Source organism: Macrosteles quadrilineatus, unplaced genomic scaffold (genome assembly GCF_028750875.1).
Source record: "Macrosteles quadrilineatus isolate MER2022 unplaced genomic scaffold, UCM_ALF_1.0 Scaffold_8__2_contigs__length_117827958, whole genome shotgun sequence".
NCBI lineage: Eukaryota > Metazoa > Arthropoda > Insecta > Hemiptera > Cicadellidae > Macrosteles > Macrosteles quadrilineatus.
The window spans coordinates 62,876,622-62,895,834 of NW_026542601.1; the positions used below are offsets into that span (position 1 = coordinate 62,876,622).

The following is a 19,213-nucleotide window of genomic DNA, read 5'->3' on the forward strand; positions in this document are numbered from 1 at the left end:
GGGTTCTCCCCTGACAGCTTGCAAAGTTGCTATGTTATTCTATACCGAGTTGTTACAGTAGGAAACATTTAATTCAGTTATAATCATTGAACTAATTATTGTTGCTAATCTATTGCGTTAAGTTGGTAGGTTGGTAGCCCTTGTTGTACAGATCAATCTCGACATAGTTTTTTTTTTTTAAGTGGAGAGCGGAAATAGAGGAGGCCGTTAGAAAATGTAAGTAGATCTATTGTAAAAAGTTGCAATTATAATTATCCGAGCACATCCATTGTAAAATATCATTTATATCAACCAGAAGTATTAAATGTTAAACAGAACACGACAAAGATTTAGTTTATCTGCAAGACAATCATAGTATTTTCAATAACTTGCCAATCATAACCTACTGCCTCGTGTTAAACAATTGTATTTACCTTATTCAGTATTTTAGTTAATGTAGTATACCAATAGGTAACTCAGACAATTTATTTTGTATTTCAGAACGAAGATCCTCCTTTTCTTCCCTGAGTATAGAGCGCTTTCCATATTGTATATGTGCATGTACAATATGTTACAATGTACAATATATTGTATATGTACAATATATTCTCTAGCCTAAGAATTTATTATTGTATAATGGATAATCGTTATTATAGGCTGGTTAACGTGAATGAAAAATAAATAATTACTTGGTGATTTAATCAGACTCTATTATTTCCACAGATCTTGGCTCTAGTCACAAAAACAAAAACTTGGCCCTAACCTAAATTTAAAAATTAGGGTAATAGGTCAGTATAATTCTTATAAATACAATTAATGTTAGAATTGCCAAATTTTAAAACAATTATAAATTGCGTATATAATTGCAAACATTTTAAACATTATTAAAAATTTTATCATTTTTAAACCACATGTTTGAAAATTATTTTGTTGGTGCTTCATCATAATTGTGGACATTTATTTATGAGTTAATAACTTTTCATACAGCAGATCTATAGAACATTATTATTCTCTTTAGGGTTCTCTTCCTGTTTCGAAGCACGGGTATGGCGGCTAGCATTTTATATGATAAAACTATTGCATAAACATAGGATTAAAGAACAAACATTGAATGGTATTCACATATATTTTCCAGTTTCAATGGGTGTCACTATACTGAAAGTCTTATAAAAGTAATCTACTCTAACGAAAATCAATTCATAATACAAGTCTTAACATTATATACATTAGTACTGTAACTAAGTTAAAACTGTTCTGTTATTGAATGAAATTTCAACAGAATACAAAGCGTCTTAAACAAGATGTATGAAAGCGGACACTTTGGTAGGCAAAGAAAGACAATAATGCCTTTTACAGTTGACATTGTACTTGTTTAAAATTCCCGACGGTGGTACTTGTCAGGGTCGAAGTAGGAAGTCACAACTACTCGGTTGTTGAACTTTCTTCCAGTCAAAGATTGCTGTGCTTTCTGACAGTCAGTCATAGAATTAAACTCGACAAACACCTGAAAAATATTACCAAATACTTATTACCACCTGTTGATTTCCATTTTGAAAAGTCTGACCTATATAATATTATATCAAACAAGAAGTTAAAAAAAACTATTTACAAAGCAAAGTATGAACTAAAAAAACTACCAAAACAATTAAAACAGTTTTGATATGTACAAAACTCAAATCTAAAACTTTTTATAGAGAATTTAAGCAGACAAGGTATGTTTTATAACACATTTTCTCTCAAATAAAACTTGCAATAAGAACTTGGCGAGTGTCGGAATTGGGTATTGTAGGAGGAATGATCTAATATGCTTTGCTTGGTGCTTTTTGGACACTCAGGCATTGAAGGTTACAAAGTCGCAGATAAACCGGCAAATGTTGCCTCAGCAGCAACTCAGTTTGGTCCACAACCTTTCTATGGTTTCTAACGCAAGTATGCGAGCTCCTCTATTGCGCGATGGGCTGAAACATCCCTTTTCAGAGTAAGTAAGGTCATACATCTTCAAAGCGGGTTGCCTCGGACAATTTGAGGATGGATAGGCGATGTAGGAAAACCACAGAAGTGATTACCGGACATGGTTGGTTCAGAAAACATCTGCAACGTTGTTGGCAATGGTGTTAGAATTTAATTTAAAGTCATATGATTCTTCATTACATGTGATTATGTTTTTATTTTGATTTTCAAGTTGTTATGATTATAAGTAAATTATTAAAATGTGTTCTGAAATACCTTTAAACTTTTAATACTTTAAATTAGATTTATCAACATCAAGTTGTTATGATTATAAGTAGGGATGGACGGGATTGAATTTTTAGTTCGGGACGGGACGGGACGGGATTTTTATTTCCTTCCCGATTTTCGGGACGGGACGGGATTTTTTTCTGTGCATAAAAAGAAAGCCTTGAGAATTGCAGTTACCAAAAAAGGCATACGAAATCAATCTTTACCGTTTGTGGCACTGATCTATAAAAACCAAAAAATGGGTAACAATTTTTCAGGTACCTATGGAAACTTGTGACTCGGGGTCGAAAGGACTCGCGGTCACGGGGTGATCGTCGGTATGACTCGCGGTCACGGCATGATCGTCGGTATGACTCACGGTCATAGCGCGATCGTCGGTATGACTCCGCGGTCACGGCGTGATTGTCGGTATGACTCCGCGGTCACGGCGTGATTGTCGGTATGACTCCGCGGTCACGGCGTGATCGTCTGTATGACTCCGCGGTCATGGCGTGATCGTCGGTATGACTCCGTGGTCACGGCGTGATCGTCGGTATGACTCCGTGGTCACGGCGTGATTGGCGGTATGACTCCGCGGTCACGGCGTGATCGTCGGCATGACTCCGTGGTCACGGCGTGATCGTCGGTATGACTCCGCGGTCACGGCGTGATCGTCGGTATGGCTCCACGGTCACGGCGTGATCGTCGGTATGACTCCGCGGTCACGGCGCGATCGTCGGTATGACTCCGCAGTCACGGCGTGATCGTCGGTATGACTGCGCGGTCACGGCGTGATCGTCAGTACGACTCCGCGGTCACGGCGTGATCGTCGGTATGACTCCTTGGTCACGGCGTGATCGTCGGTATGACTCCGCGGTCACAGCGTGATCGTCGGTATGGCTCCGTGGTCACGGCGTGATCGTCGGTATGACTCCGCGGTCACGGCGTGATCGTCGGTATGGCTCCACGGTCACGGCGTGATCGTCGGTATGACTCCGCGGTCACGGCGCGATCGTCGGTATGACTCCGCAGTCACGGCGTGATCGTCGGTATGACTCCGCGGTCACGGCGTGATTGTCGGTATGACTGCGCGGTCACGGCGTGATCGTCAGTATGATTTCGCGGTCACAGCGTGATCGTCGGTATGGCTCCGCGGTCACGGCGCGATCGTCGGCATGACTCCGTGGTCACGGCGTGATCGTCGGTATGACTCCGCGGTCACGGCGTGATCGTCGGTATGGCTCCACGGTCACGGCGTGATCGTCGGTATGACTCCGCGGTCACGGCGCGATCGTCGGTATGACTCCGCAGTCACGGCGTGATCGTCGGTATGACTGCGCGGTCACGGCGTGATCGTCAGTACGACTCCGCGGTCACGGCGTGATCGTCGGTATGACTCCTTGGTCACGGCGTGATCGTCGGTATGACTCCGCGGTCACAGCGTGATCGTCGGTATGGCTCCGTGGTCACGGCGTGATCGTCGGTATGACTCCGCGGTCATGGCGCGATCGTCGGTATGACTCCGCAGTCACGGTGTGATCGTCGGTATCACTCCGAGGTCACGGCGCGATCGCCGGTATGTCTCCGCGGTCACGGCGTGATCGTCGGTATGACTCCGTGGTCACGGCACGATCGTCGTTATGACTCCGTGGTCACGGCGCAATTGTCGAAACGACTTCGTCTCCTGCGTTCGCGGACCTATCGCTCGCAATAGCGGCGTCATCGGCACTCGCGAAGCGGCAAAATCGCCGGCGATCGGACCAAATCCCGTCCCGAAAAATTCCCGAATCAAATGTAATCCCGTCCCGATAATCGGGAATATTTTTTCCCCGAAAAATTCCCGAAATTTCGGGACCCGTCCATCCCTAATTATAAGTAAATTATAAAATGTGTTCTGAAATACCTTTAAACTTTTAATACTTTAAATTAGATTTATCAACATCAAGTTGTTATGATTATAAGTAAATTATAAAATGTGTTCTGAAAAACCTTTAAACTTTTAATACTTTAAATTAGATTTATCAACAAACGTATAGTTTCTATGATGGCGCAACACTTTTTTAGGAAATGGGGTAGGAAACAGCTGGTCACCTGCTGCTCTTTGACTGTGAAGAGCTCTCTGAGGTAATAAGGACAACGCTTGGCAATTTGTTAAGAAAGAGTCACTTTACTCACTTTTCCAAGGAGGAATTTATTCGCAAACTACAGGCGTTTATATGGTGCTTGAGGCTTTAAGGTCTATCAATAAAACAACTGGGGTGTACAATATTTCAACATATTCAGATAAAGAGCTTTGTGGCTTCGGCCTACCCCTGCAAGATATGATAAACTGTAATTTCATTTGCCCATTTCATTTTCATCTAAAAGGAAAAAGAACACTGTAGTTGACGTACCTTGCCGCAGCCAGGAACATCCACTCCCTCTATGGGCCGAGGGATCTCCAAACTCCGGACTATGCCGTACTTGTTGCACTCTTCCCGAATATCCTCAAGGATATCCTCATACTCCTCCTCATCCTTCAGCTCCTCTGGTGTGACCATGTTTAGCAGACAAAGCACCTAGGGATGGAAAATTAATTAGCAAGAGAAGGCAACTGAAATATAACTGTTAATGTATAATGTATAATGTATGTATAATGTAACTGTTGTCTCACTACCTCCAAAACTCTTTAAGTCTCAATGTCCAGTGTCATAAAGTCTAAACTAAATAAGTTTTTATGTTTTGGTATTTTTCCTCTTTGCCTTTACTTCATCATAACCTCCAGTATTTCATTCGTCTCTGTTGAATGTGAACAGCTGCAGCTGGCAACTATCGCTGTCTTTGTACTGAATGCATTGATTATTTTTAAAAGATAAAATTGAATACCCAGTTATTTTATTAGCAATGAATACAAACCCAATAAGAAGTGCAACGCCTTTGTTAAAAATTCAGTCTGGGAATATTTTAATTTTGCATAGTTCCCGTGGCGGCCTCTAGGTAGACTATTGTGAGCACGCGGCCAAGTCAGCTGACTCAGTGAGAGAGAGCAAGGCAAAGAATCGGCTGAGAGAGAGAGAGAGAGAGAGAGAGAGAGAGAGAGAAGAGTTGCGCAAGCGATCCTAGTGACGGCCGTGCGAAGCTCATTTCGGCGACAAAATTCAAGTCTGACTATTCTCCATAATCATTTTGCTTCTTAAAGGGTTTGTATTCATTGGTTAGTTGGATAAACGTAAACAGTTGTGTTAAATCTTGTCAAATTGTTGCTTCAAACATGTTTATTCCAAAAAATGTTAACATAACATTAAAAACACTTCATAATGGCTGACTAGTATAATGGCCTAACTTAGTAGTAAAGTAAGTAATTTGGGGGCAGCACAAATTTTCAAATGGAAACACCTATCATGTGACCCCTCATTTTAAAGGGTTTATCAAGAGAAATTGAATGGCACAATTTAGAGGTCAATATCGCACCCCTAATGAAAATGGCAGCCATTTGAATTATTTAAGATGAGCAAACAAGATAAAGTCTGCAAAAATGACTGCAATTTTGATTAGGGGTGCGATATTGACCTCTAGTTTGTGCCATTTAATTTGTCTTGAGAAACCCTTTAAAATGAGGGGTCACACATGATAGGTGTTTACATTTGAAAATTTGGGGCTGCCCCCAAAATACCCCATTTTGGGGGCCGGGTACAAGTTCTAACTTAAATGAAAAAGTGCATTTTAATGTGCCGAGTTTGGTTTTCCCACACTGCCACACGTTATAAAGTTAACTGGGGGTGTCCAGACTTTATCTTGCTTGCTCATCTTAAATTATAATGGCTGCCATTTTTATTAGGGGTTCCATATTGACCTCTGGTTTGCGCCATTCAATTTCTCTTGATAAACCCTTTAAAATGAGGGGTCACATGTTAGTTCTAGTTGTTTACATTTGAAAACTTTGACCTGCCCCCAAAATACCCCATTTTGGGGGCAGGTCAAAATTTTCAAATGTAAACAAAGTTGTAACTTTGATGAAAAAGTGCAATTTCTTATGTCGTAAATATGTGCCGAGTTTTGTTTTCCTACTGCAACGCGTTAAAAAGTTAACTGGGGGGTTCCAGACTTTTGCCTAACCTGTATATCAATTCTGGGTCCAAAAGTTAAATTTTTTTATCTCTTTTGTTACTTCTACGGCGGCAATTTTTGTTTTGTGGAACACACAAATTTTTGCCCATGTAAGGGTTTTAGTGATGTGTCAAATTGACCTGACAAAAAACATTGACCCCCCAAGCCAACCCTCTAGTCTAAATATAGCTTCAAGGTTGCACCCTCCCCTCCCCGCCATCACAATTCGCTGTGGCCCGCTCGTTTCGAGGTCATTGTCCAACCCCTCCCACCCTTCTATTGTTTTGCTTTTCCAGTATTATTATTCTGACTTTTTCTTTAAACATTAAATTAAATAAATCATGGAAGTCGTAAAGGAATGAAAGTGATAAAACTTTAATGAACTAAACTACTGACTCAAGACTTTGGTTTTGGGACTGCTGATGGGTTTTTTATTGCCCCATTACCCTAGTAATAAATTATGAAAATCCTAAACAAACATCTGATAAACCTTTTTATGTGCTCCTAACCAACACAGTGAATAGAAAGTAACTAATTGTTATAGTCTGTACCGAACCGAAAATGTACTGAGGAAAATACTGTACCGTACCCGTCTTTAACGGTGCAACACAGACCCCTAATTTTTTATTTTTTTTGATATGGATAGACCCAAAAATTTAAGAGGGAAACATTAATCAAAATTTACTAACTTCTGAAAAAATTGTTATAATTAGTTTGGTTGGTTTAGTTTATGACAGCTATAAAAGTTTGTGTAATGTGACACTATATCGAATAAAGAATGTTTTGATTTTAACTTTGAGTGTCTTGTAGAGGCAATAGGTTCCAATTAACTCCTGATATTTTGATAAAAAAGCGCTTTAGTTTGTTTTTAAAATAATATTTTTTTGTAACGTACATTTTTGCAAAGTTGCCGCTTTGCGAGTGACAATGACACCGCTATTGCGAGAGATGTTAACAATTTTTCCGCGAACACAGAAGGCGAAGTCATTTCAACGATCGTGTCTTGATGGTGAGTCATTTTGACGATCGCGCCACGACCGTGAGTCATACCAAAAGTCAAATGAAATCATAGTCAAAAACATATTAAGGCAAAAGCGGCTATGGTATGTGCACGTTTCGTGAAATAACCTCCCAACCGTAGATTAAACGGTCTATTTGCTTCAGCCAAAACTGTTCTTTGAATGTTATGACATTTGGACACTTAAGAGACACTCTAGGGACATTACCTCTGTGGCAGGTCCAGAGGTGCCTGCTAGGTTGAGTCCAGGCACTTGTATAGTGACAGGTAGCTGCTGACCCAACACTGTGTTCTTGGCCCCAACACTGGCCCTCTGGACAATCAGCTTCTTGTCTCCTAGCTGCATCCCATTGAGACCAGCAATAGCCTACAAAACACACAAATGTAGAGAAAAACACATTACACACATTATAATAACTTGCATAACTTGGATTACACTCAACAAACAACATGAAAATAAATAGTTTTACTGTGTCTGTTCCTGCTCGCTTACCGGCAATGTGGTTTTTTTTCCGTGATAGGTGTTGTCTGTTCTTTTTATTATATGATTTATTTGTGTTTAAATATGTTTTGTTGTCAGATGATTTTTGTAAACATGTTTCTGTAAACATTGGTTTAGTTCGGAAATAGAGTTTGTTTAAGCAAGATGTGTGATTAATATTCTTGGGGGTTTGCAAAACCAAATTTTCACGTTTTGGAATTCCTCAACGTGTTTATTCAGATAGTGGAACCCAGTTTCGCCATATTGACTCAAGGGAATTTAAAATGTTTGCAAAGGAGTGGGGGTTCTCCACATTCAGAAGTAGTCCCCACCTACCACCATCAGGGAAATGGGGCAGCTGAAGCAGCTATGAAAGCAGCAAAAGGGCTAATGAGTAACAACAAGGATAAATTTGAACTTGCCCTACTTTCTTACCGAACCTCACCTCTTGAAACCGGCTTTTCCCCATCTGAACTTATGTTTGGAAGGAAATTAAGAGACAATCTTTCATCTATTTTGGTTGGAAATCCTGTGGAAAACAAGGATTTTTTGAAAGAGAGAATAAGTACAAGATACAATTTGATTAACGACATGGAGCGAGTGGTTTAAGTTAATTAGAAGTTGGAAGCATGGTATGGATCACAGATCTACATCGACACGGTAAGGTGTTCCTACCTTGTGGAAACTGACAAGAGAACCATTTGCCGAAACCGGAAGTTCTTAGTTCCTGCACTGTACTACAGGGGAGATGGTATTCTTTCAAACCGTTCATCCATGGTCCTTAATCGTCCATGCAACTCACGTGATATCGTACAGGAGCTGACACAGTAACCCGTTACGAAACCGACCACCAAGAAACCGAGGCGGTACTGAGGTTCATAAAGATGTGGACATCTTGAGGCGGGATGTTGTATTATGTCTGTTCTTTTTATCATATGATTTATTTGTGTTTAAATATGTTTTGTTGTCAGATGATTTTTGTACACATGTTTTTGTTAACATTGGTTTAGTTTGGAAATAGAGTTTGTTGAAGCAAGATGTGTGATTAATATTCTTGGATTATAAATAGAACAATAGGCATAGCACAGTAAAACTAACTATTTATATGTCGAACATGTTGTGTGTTGAATGTATGTGTGAAATGAAACCATCAGCAAAGCTAATCAAGCGGATGTAATGTATTTCCTGGACTGGAAATTAGTTTGACAATGGCATTTAGCCAAAACATAAAACACATGGCAGTTACCATTTGAAATTGTATGGCAGGTAATGTAAACCCATAACAGCCCTTTAATGTAAGACACATAACTTGACACACATAAATTACATTGTTAGATGGGGAGTTTTTATACACAAGGCTCGACGACAGCTCAGCACTCGTATTCAAAAACAGGACACCCATGACTTTCATTATGTGCGCCGGGCAACTTACTGTCTAAATGCATTGGAGCATATGGAGCCATGTATACACATTGTCTGGCAAGCCCCATGCAGGGTAGTTTTTTTTTGTTTTTGGTGGGGTAGGTTAGGTATGGGTTTTTTGTATACACCACTTCAGTCTACTAGGGGTTGAAGGACAATATGACATTTTGTTCAATTGATGGTAGAGTTAAGTGACTGTTAAATATAGCAGTGTTAGAAGGATGAACTGACCACATACACTTCTTCCTTCCACGTTTGAGAACTGAATTTGGGGGGGGGGGGAATGTAAACTGACTTCTGACTTCACTAGTGGCCAGTGAACGTATGCGGTTGAGTGACATATCTGAAATATCCACCCAATGTCTGTCAAACGACCGCTTGATAGACGTTATTTCGAGCTGGAAGGCACAGTACTTTTTTTGGAATGTCACAGTACTTTTTTTGGAATGTCACGGAACGAACGTCATGCGAGCATCACCCAACATAAAAGGGGCTTTAATCCGGCATCTGATAAACAGAGACTTTCAATAATTGCGGGAAAGATTCCTTATATAATAATTTAAGTTGTATAATGTCAGTTAAATCATGTTTGACAGTTAGTCTCGTGCCTTATCAAAATAAAATTCAAGAACGATTCCAGGATTTCCAAAACTGGAACAGGATCCACAGTTCACTGTTAATAACTTCTTGATTAGCATCGTACGAGTAATTAATTACCTGAAAAATACAGAAATATATTACGTCACCAACTTTTACATGTATTTATCGTCTTGTAAGTCAACAGTATAAGTGTAAATATATTATTGCAAGTGTTATTAGACGTAATATATTTCTGTATTTTTCAGATCACTGTTATAAATGGTATGTTAATGATCTAGTGAAGCTTGTATAAATTATTGGTAGTTGGTTTCTTCTACTCAGTAGCCTGCTTACCTGATCAGTCATGATGACATCGTAATACTCGCAGAAAGCGTAGCCCTTGCTGAGGCCTGTTGCAGAGTCCTTTACCAGGTTGAAGGCTCGGAGACACCCAAATGACATCAACAACTCTTTCACCTGTTAAGGAAAGCCAACAATATCAACCACTGAAACTCGTATCTTCTGCCTGTGTTGGGTATCACAAGAGTTTTGAACCCTCCTTTCACAGAAATGTGAATTTTTAACGTTAGGTATCAGTAGAGAAAAGATATTGATTTGGGTAAACTAAAGAAAGGAAATATGCACTTAGACATTTGGTAAAATGTATCTTCCAATGTAGTATAATGTATAGTAGAGTTCTCTTCTGAGATTAAACTCTGTTATCAACAACAGGAATTTAAAGTAGACTGATTTTGTCAATAATATCAACATATTAGTTTCTTTATTCCTTAACAAAGGTGGTGTAAGGACAAATAGTGTGTTAGGTCTTGATTAGGTCACTTGATTAGGTATTGTAGAATAGGTTTACATGTAGAATGTATCATTTACATTAGAAGAGAGCAGTGTGATTTATGTTCAGGATTGTAAAATAAATTGTGCGTTATTAATATTATATTAACAAATTTAGGAATGACTTAAAGTAGATTTTACAACCAATTGGAAAATCAAAACTATGAAATTTAAAAAAAAAAATCTCACTTTATGAATTTTTACTGAAAAGTTTTACCATTTTACACAATGATCTTAAAAACAAAGGAGTAAATATGTTCATGTTTTAACATGCAGGACTTATATAAGTGTTGTCAGATAGGTTTGATGTAAGATTATAATTGTGGGGGAAGATTTGCAGAATGAATTGTAAATTATAATGGAAAATAAATGTTTCTCTGGGCGGATAAAGATGTCCTTTGCAAAAAGATATTGTAAATTTATGAACCTGAGTGGTATATTGAGGTCAGTTGAAAATAGTACACAGTAGCAACAGAAAACATGTCTAAGCAGAATAAGATTTTTTTATTGACTGTTGAATGTTGTGTAATAAAAAATAATATGGCAAAGTACAAAGTACAATGCTTACCTTGGCAGGGTAGGAAACCTATATCCAACAAAAAGCCAAAAAGATAACACTTACCTTTTATATTGATGATTGACTGGTATTGGTTTAGTAACGAATGCAACCTTTTAGGGTACAGACGGTATTGGATTTTATAATTTTTAAAGAAAATACTTTTGGTGTTTGTTGCTTTGATAAATTAAGTAAATGCGAGGGTAAAAGGTTAACTAGTTTACTAAACATTAGATTGAATTAATTAAATAATCAATATCAAAAGTAGGCTAGTCTATTCTCGTTTTATTTACTAGAAAGTAATAAGAGGGAACTGAACAATTATACAAAATTTTCTGTTAGTATACAAAACAAAGTTATCTTATAGTTTCAGGAATTCTATGAATTTAATTTTCTTGGCATTGATATCCTTTCCAAGGGTAGAATCAATTTAAGACCAATTTTGAGGGCCCCACTTCAAAATATCAAGGCAAAATATCTGGAAAAAACTACAAGCTTACAATGTGATTGAAGATACATCAGATTCCAGATACAACAACCCAAGTTTGATAATATGTTGTATTTCATTTCATTAACTTCAAATAGCTAAACTACGGACTCAATGTTTGATTTAAAATGCTAAATTAGTCATATTATTACACGCTACTAACCTAACACATAAAACATATAACAATTTTTGTGTTTGTGTTTGATAAATCAACTTAATTCTTTTATTTATTGATCGACAAGACTATTTCTTTCAAATACTAAACCAACAACCAGCAAACTCCACCACATTGTACTGCAAAAGCAGACGTCCCGTAGTAAAGAGCGTTTACACAAAATCGTACTTGCCTTTACGGAACGCCGCTCCACAGATGACTCATGATTGTTAAAGAGCCGGAGATTAGCAGACAAATTACCCACGATACCTTGGCTATGACAAAGGGGGAAAGCAGACTGTGCATCAGTGATTTGTATAACTTCGGACATAAGTATAAATTATATCTCAAAGATCCAAGCCAATAGTGGATGATTTTGTTTGGTTCTCATTGAATTTACATTTACAGGATGTCTACCGAGTTACCGTATGTGTTCAATATAAGGTGACTCTTTAGTTAAGTAAACCAGAATTTACAAGCCTGTTTCAATATTGCCAGAAGTTAAAAAAAAAACAATACACCCTTAGAGTGATCATCTTTTATTACAAATAAACTGGCTTGACTGTGCAATATCACAGGTCCAGTTCTTATTTTTGAATCACTGTTCTGTTATATTATTAGATAATTGGGCAACACAACAAAAATAATGGCATGTTTCATTTAAATTTTCAGAAACAAGACAATGTGTCACCAAAAAAGGGCGACAGAGTATTCAATAATCAAAACATAAATTAAATGTAGAAGAGAACTTACAAGATAAAACGTCTTAATCCTCTTTATGGTTAAGATAATCCTTAAGGGGTCCATTAGTTTTGGTCATCATAAAAACATAAATGGTTTTGAAATCTATAAATAAGAGTGCTTTAATAATGTACCAGAAGATCTAAATTGAACGTAAAAATCTTATTCATATTATATTACATAGGATAATAACAACCTATTCGTCATATATATTTGTATTTTTTGTAAGATCAGTAAACATCCTGCATTTTTTTAAAAAAACAAAAATGATTAAAATGATCTATTCATGGCTAAAAACATCTAACTTTTTATTTCAGAATGATAACTCAAAACTATATGGCTTGGATGCAGAGCTGAAAATTGTCATTAATTTATTTTCAGTGGACCTGAAAGAAACAAAAGTATTTTCACAACCGTTTCCTGTAAAGAAACATTGTGTTGGCGATTCGTGCCTGAAATAAAATCTGAAACTTTTTGCATTGGAGATTTCCTGAAATAAAATGTGTGACTCTTTCTAGAAACACTGGTGGTATGACTGTTAAGTTTTTGAAGCCAATCTGTAATACATAATAGAGGTCTGAGAAAAAAAAGTCTGAAAAAAAAACATCAAAAAGGTGACTGGAGGCTGTAGTGCAGATACATGCCTCATTAAGTGATTGTAGTTCACTGGCTGTAAAAACGGGATGCTGAAAAATGCTTTAAGTTTCAGAAAAATCTCTACAATAAATCTGCTGATGCTTTGGGAAGTAGCATAAGTGCCAAACTGAAAAAAGTACCTAGAAATACCAATCTGCAATGAAACTTTGCTTTGAGAGGGACCGGCCACCTTAATTGCTGAAAAGGAATCCACTGTCGACTGATACCAAACTCTCCCACATTCAATAAAATGCTGCCCAAACGTAAGCGCAAGGGGCTCCCTGTAAGAACTACCCAACACACAACTGAACAAAAATTCTAACCTTTTAATCGACCTAATTCTTAAATATGTAGGATACTAACTATTGGATGGTCGCAAAAGAGAAACTGACATACCTGGAAAATCTACAAAGAAGATAAATACAAAATCCTTTACCAGATACAACAGTTTATGACCTGAAAGAGCTAACCAAAGAATTGTCTCCATCAAGAGGATTCGAGTACAACAACCTATAAAAATCTACAGCCTAGTTAAATGTAAGCCACGTCTATCAGGAATGGCTGCAGAGCTAGAGTGACAACAAACAAGACATCTAAGTGAGCCCCCTCGCTTGTATGTTGATATTGACCATACTGAGCTGAAGATAAGTTCCAGACATCTTGGACTCCGACTGCCTGCTTACATCGTCCTGATGCCCTCAGCTCTTTCATGCATTAATTATTATTATATTTGTTTTACCCGATAATTAGAACATGCGATAACTTCTAGGTATTAAACATGTAATCATTGTCTGCAGATTAATAGATTTGACCTCTTATTTACCAGAATGTTCAGAATATATAATATCTGGCTTGGGGTCTTGAGTTTAGGAATTTTTGTTGGGAAGCACTTACCTCAATGGGGAAGAATCTATCCTAGCACATCATACACAGGCACTTTAAGCTATTTATTTAGCTATTCTTTAGCTATGTGTTGTGTATAGATAAACAAAAAATCACTACAGAATGTTTAACCAAGGAAGGTTTCAGGTAAAACATAGGTGTGTTCAGGTACAATGGTGTACCGCCAGCACTATTTAAAATGCTGATTTAGTGATTTAGAACCAATAGGTCTGCAGTCACCTATTTCTTTTTACCTAAGATAGCTATGTATAGAGTTGAGCTTTCTTTTCTTGTGCTAAGATGAAAATTTTTTCCCTTCTATTATTACCAAGCCTGGTGGATATCCTAACAAAAGTCCTTAAAAAAATGTTTTAACTCTTAGAACTGAAAATATGTATTAGTAAACATAAAAATATGATAATATTATCCTACTAGCAAAAGATAAAAAAAGAACCTAGTAATGACAGGCGCATTAGATTTGAAAGAGCTGAGGTCATTAGACGGAGCTAAATGAAGAAACAGACAACAGCAATGGTGAGACGACTTACCTGGTCTTCGTTGAGATAGTTGGGTAAACCTCCAATAAAGATTTTGTGAGGAGAATCTGGCACCACTGTGCTGATGACTCCAGCTGGAACAGAATACAGTGTAGTAAACCATATGATTTTTGTTGTATTAATTAAACAGCTGATTGTGTATTTCAGAGGTGCTTTTTTAGAAGACCAAAATCCCCCCCACAAAAAAAACAATATATATAAAATAATAAGTGTTATTTTTATAGAGATTATTAGCAGTTTTAAATACTTTTAAAATGTATGTAATATAGATACATTTCCATTTTCAAATAATTATAAATTAAATTGACTGCTAAAAAAGCAGGTTTGATAAATACAACAAAGTTATACAAACTTAAGAAAGCCTTAAAATTGAAAATTTAAAAATTAAATTAAAAATTAAAATCTTCAAGTGTCTATACCAGTGGCGATTTCAATGAAAGATTATCAAACGCTTTTAAAAGAAATGTGTCAAAACTCTCAATATTTTTGTGATGGTCCAAGGCAAGCTGATTTACAATAGGCAGACTCACTGTCTTTTGACATAGTAAATAGCCTACAGTGTTTGGTTTAGTTTATATGCCTGGTGAAATATGTATACAGTCTGTGCATTGCTCCAAACTGTGCTCCAATAATAAAACACAAACCTGGCACACTGACGGCCGAGGTGTCTGATATTCCTGGTGTCGGCTGATAGTCGTGAGGTCGTCTTATCTTCAAGCTTTGTCCCTTGAAGTTGATACCGTCAAATGCCATGGCTTGAGTTGTCTCATCGATAGAACGGAACTGAAAAAGATAATACGGAATATGTTTAGCAGCCAACATTTAGTATGATAAACTTGCATTTTTAATTTAAATCTAGTCTACCAGTTCCAAAGGATTGGTTAACACGTTCACTGCGGGCGTACAGATCGGATAGGGGCCGAGCGCTGTTCAGACGCTGCCGTAACCGATCGGATACGCTCGGCAATACCTTTCGTATATCATCGTTTTTGCTCTAGCGTCGGTCGAAGGCAGACCAATTCCACGTTAACGTGTAGTGGGTGACTTGCTTTTTGTTGTGTAGTAGGTTGGTAGTAAAATTTTCCCATAAAATCCCCGTCTGGACTTCCACCCCCCCCCCCCCCCCCCAGCATACACCAGTAGTATAAGTCACTCGTTCGTCCCATACTTGAATATGCTTGCATCATATGGACCCCATACCACCGAAATCACATAGACCAACTACAGCACATCCAAGATCGATTCCTGAGGCTACTGGGCTCAAGACTCGGTTGCACTAACCGAGCCACTCCTGTTGATGATTTGGAAAAACGCTTTGGTTTACCTCCCCTCAACCAAAGACGTCATCACTTCGACCTCATTGCCCTGCACAAGATTGTGAATTGTTTTCTCGACTGTTCCGAGCTGATGAGCTGCATTGATTTCGTCACGCCTAGAGGAACAAGATCTAGAACTATCTTCAGGAGAAAATTCCACTCCACCTACTACACTTACCATACTGGACTATCACGTCTCCTGAGGATTGGAAGCAATGCTGCATCTCACCTAGACTTCTTTAATGAGTTTATTGCATCCTTCAAGCATACAGTTCTAACAAATTACACCTTATCAGTATTAAATGTCTAGTCTATGTATTATTAGGTATCCCATTTCAATGTATTATTTATTTATCATCGTTCCTAGCTCTATCATAAGTCCATCACATGTACTGTTTTCTTATTGTATTGTCTTGTTACCACAGTATTATATTTATCATTTTAAATGTAAATTATTATATTTATTGTTATATTTCCTAGGTTAGTCTCACTTGTCTCTGTTATGTACATACTTCTTAGACTTTTTGTACTATTTATTCAATTATGTGTTGTATTATTTATGTCTTGTTACTCCTAGGTCTTAAGTTTTTGTTTGTTTTTTTCTTACTGTCTTAGATTTTGCATGTATCCTTATTGTATTGTTCATTAGTTTTGCATTGTTTTAGTATATTTAGTCATGACGAGTAACTCACTATATTGTATTTCATTATTGTAAATTGGTGAAATCCGTTGGCGATAAATAAATAAATAAATAAATAAATATATGACAGGCATGTTCAATCTAGTGTGTCAGAACTAATTCATCGGAAACTTGTACATTCAACTAAACATAAAAACGAAGATGAGATTCTATGCTGGTTTAAAGTAGTAAAAACTGAGTGACTGATGTAAAACAAGCACAATTTAGACTGATGGTGGAAAAATCTAAAACTATATATATCCCATAAGTAATGTATATAAGTAATAATACAAAATTGAAAATAACAAATAATTCTTAAATATTATAAATTATTAAGGCTTGCAAAAAAATAAATAATTAACATGTGATATAGGCCTATTATTGCATGTCTAAGTGGAACGCGAAATATATTTGTTTCATAAAGTTGAATGCTAGGAAAAAGGTTTAAGAAACACCAATATTTACAAACTGTGTCATAGAACATAATGGTAGCTTATTTAACTTCACGCAGATTAAAAAGTTTAAAGTCAACTCAAGCCCTACCTCCAGGAAGGCAAAGTTCTTGTCCAGATTGATCTGACAGGCCAACACAGGGTTGCCAGCAGCTTGTGCCAGTCCAGACAGATGCATCTGCTGGTTGAAAAACTCCATCATCTCATCCTGTTAACAAAAGGAGCCAATATTATGTGCCTTCTAAAAATTCCAAAAAGCATAACAGATGAGGTGTCAACAAAAAAAAAATCAAAATTAAATTGAAGCAGTACCTCATCAACAAAGCTATTTATTCTTTCGATGAGTTGTAGGAAGTAACTAGCTGTGTGCCCGTTCTACGTACGGGGATCTTATAGTAGTCAGTTGAATGTGACAAAAATCACACAATGTAGGGTTTTGGGACATTTGTAATTTTATTTCTTAAGTAGGTAGGCCATGTATTCTATGGAAAAGTAATGGTATCAAGGATCGTCGTCGAAAAGGTTGTTAGATGAATAAATAGGTAAGCGTACGTACCCAAGAGATGGGCTATGGGCCATTTGGCTGTATAATCCAGCGATTGCATTACACGGTGAGTAGAAACAGAAAGTGACACATTGGAAAAGCGAGTTTAGCATCATCCGTAAACCTCTGTTACAATCACCCACTGCAGTTGTGATTTTTTTCTTTACACTTTACACAATCGCCATTGAAGCGCAAGCAATGAGCTCATTGAAGCAATGAGTCGAAACCTTGTTTGTAAGCTATTGGCGACGATCATTGAGTGTCCCAGCCATATACAACACATATTCAAGATAAGCCATACCACTGAGCATATCTTGTGGTTTCGGCAACACTGTAAATCATTTCCTGCAATCACAGCAACATCAGCGGTAGTGTTTCGGTTAACCAACGTTTCCGATGACTGAGCTCCGGATTACCGGAGGTTTGGGTTAATTCCTGGAGTTTTCAGTTTTTCAGGATATTTTAAGGTAAGACAAAATTCCAGGTTTCCCGGTTTTCCCGGAGAGTAGACACCATCCTACAAACTTGCCTTGCATCACAAAGAATTGATGATTAATCGATATCCATATTTACTTGATAAGCAAGTGTGCAATAAAGGAATAGAAACCTTTATTTGGAAATATTTCAAGCAATGAGGTTCAAATAAAGGCCTTACCTCAGTGACACCAAAAGGTATGTTGCCAACGTAGAGTCGTCGTGCCTGTCTTGTGATGGTGGAGCCCACCACGGGCACTGCGGCTTGTGGGGTATCAGCCACGATGTTGGCGGGGATCTGGCCGGCAGCTGAGGGAGGAAATGGGCATACTACTACCTTTTATAAACAATATCAACAGTGGGCTTTTAACCCATAAAATGTACAAATAGTAAAACATATATACATTAGGTGATAAAGGTGCGTACAACTTTTACAATCAATACCTTGTGAAATATTTTTGTAAAACACTATTAGTTTTTAAAATTTCAAATTTCAAATCTCAAAACCTATAGGCCTAGGGAAAACTTGGTCGACGTTGCAAAAATGTACTTTATTATTCAATCTCAATCAAAACTAAAAGAAAATGGACTCTTGACACTGATATAATGACTTGAAAAGGAGATCAATGCTTAATAGAATCAATTCTAGGTTATGAGTCTAAAAACTTCCCCATTTAATCACAAACTAAAACTTGGAATGGGCCGATTCCGATTTTCAATACCAACAGTCCCCAATCCTCGATACTTTGCTTCATTATATACAATACCGATTCTGAAAAAGGGGGTTAATTTCACTAACATTGAAGGTTGTAACTAATGGCACATCATCAGTTTATTATTTTGGAATACTCTGAAGTCAGCTAATGTAAATCCCCAAATCAGAACCACGGATGACAGTGTGACATTGTTGCAGAAAGAAGAGGAACACTCATTTTGGGAAAGGAGGAGGAACACACAGTTCACAAATTATCAACACTCTACTATGTGTGAACAGTCGTTTGCTTAAAATCGGTAGAGTGGGCAAGAAAGTAGCTCTACTATAAACTCCAAACTACCAACAACTCTACCCGTGTAAAACCGCCTTGACTATAAACATACTTCGTT

At 37.6% G+C, this 19,213-nt stretch overlaps 1 protein-coding gene across 4 annotated transcripts in view; it reads right to left on the minus strand.

Annotated features, from left to right (window-relative positions):
• Positions 1-1,086: 1,086 nt before the first annotated feature.
• Positions 1,087-19,213, minus strand: part of LOC128999556 (splicing factor U2AF 50 kDa subunit-like) — a 45,973-nt gene continuing 27,846 nt past the window's right edge. The window contains exons 3-11 of one of the 4 annotated variants that reach the window (XM_054426126.1): positions 18,291-18,439; positions 17,183-17,299; positions 15,289-15,427; positions 14,636-14,718; positions 12,022-12,126; positions 10,137-10,259; positions 7,509-7,667; positions 4,590-4,754; positions 1,087-1,483 (exon numbers count right to left, since the gene is read on the minus strand). In XM_054426126.1, coding sequence (XP_054282101.1) covers positions 1,352-1,483; positions 4,590-4,754; positions 7,509-7,667; positions 10,137-10,259; positions 12,022-12,126; positions 14,636-14,718; positions 15,289-15,427; positions 17,183-17,299; positions 18,291-18,439 — 1,172 coding nt within the window. In that variant the 3' untranslated portion in view covers positions 1,087-1,351. The remainder of the gene's footprint in view (positions 1,484-4,589; positions 4,755-7,508; positions 7,668-10,136; positions 10,260-12,021; positions 12,127-14,635; positions 14,719-15,288; positions 15,428-17,182; positions 17,300-18,290; positions 18,440-19,213) is intronic. The other 3 variants (XM_054426127.1, XM_054426128.1, XM_054426129.1) reach the window with 3 other exon arrangements.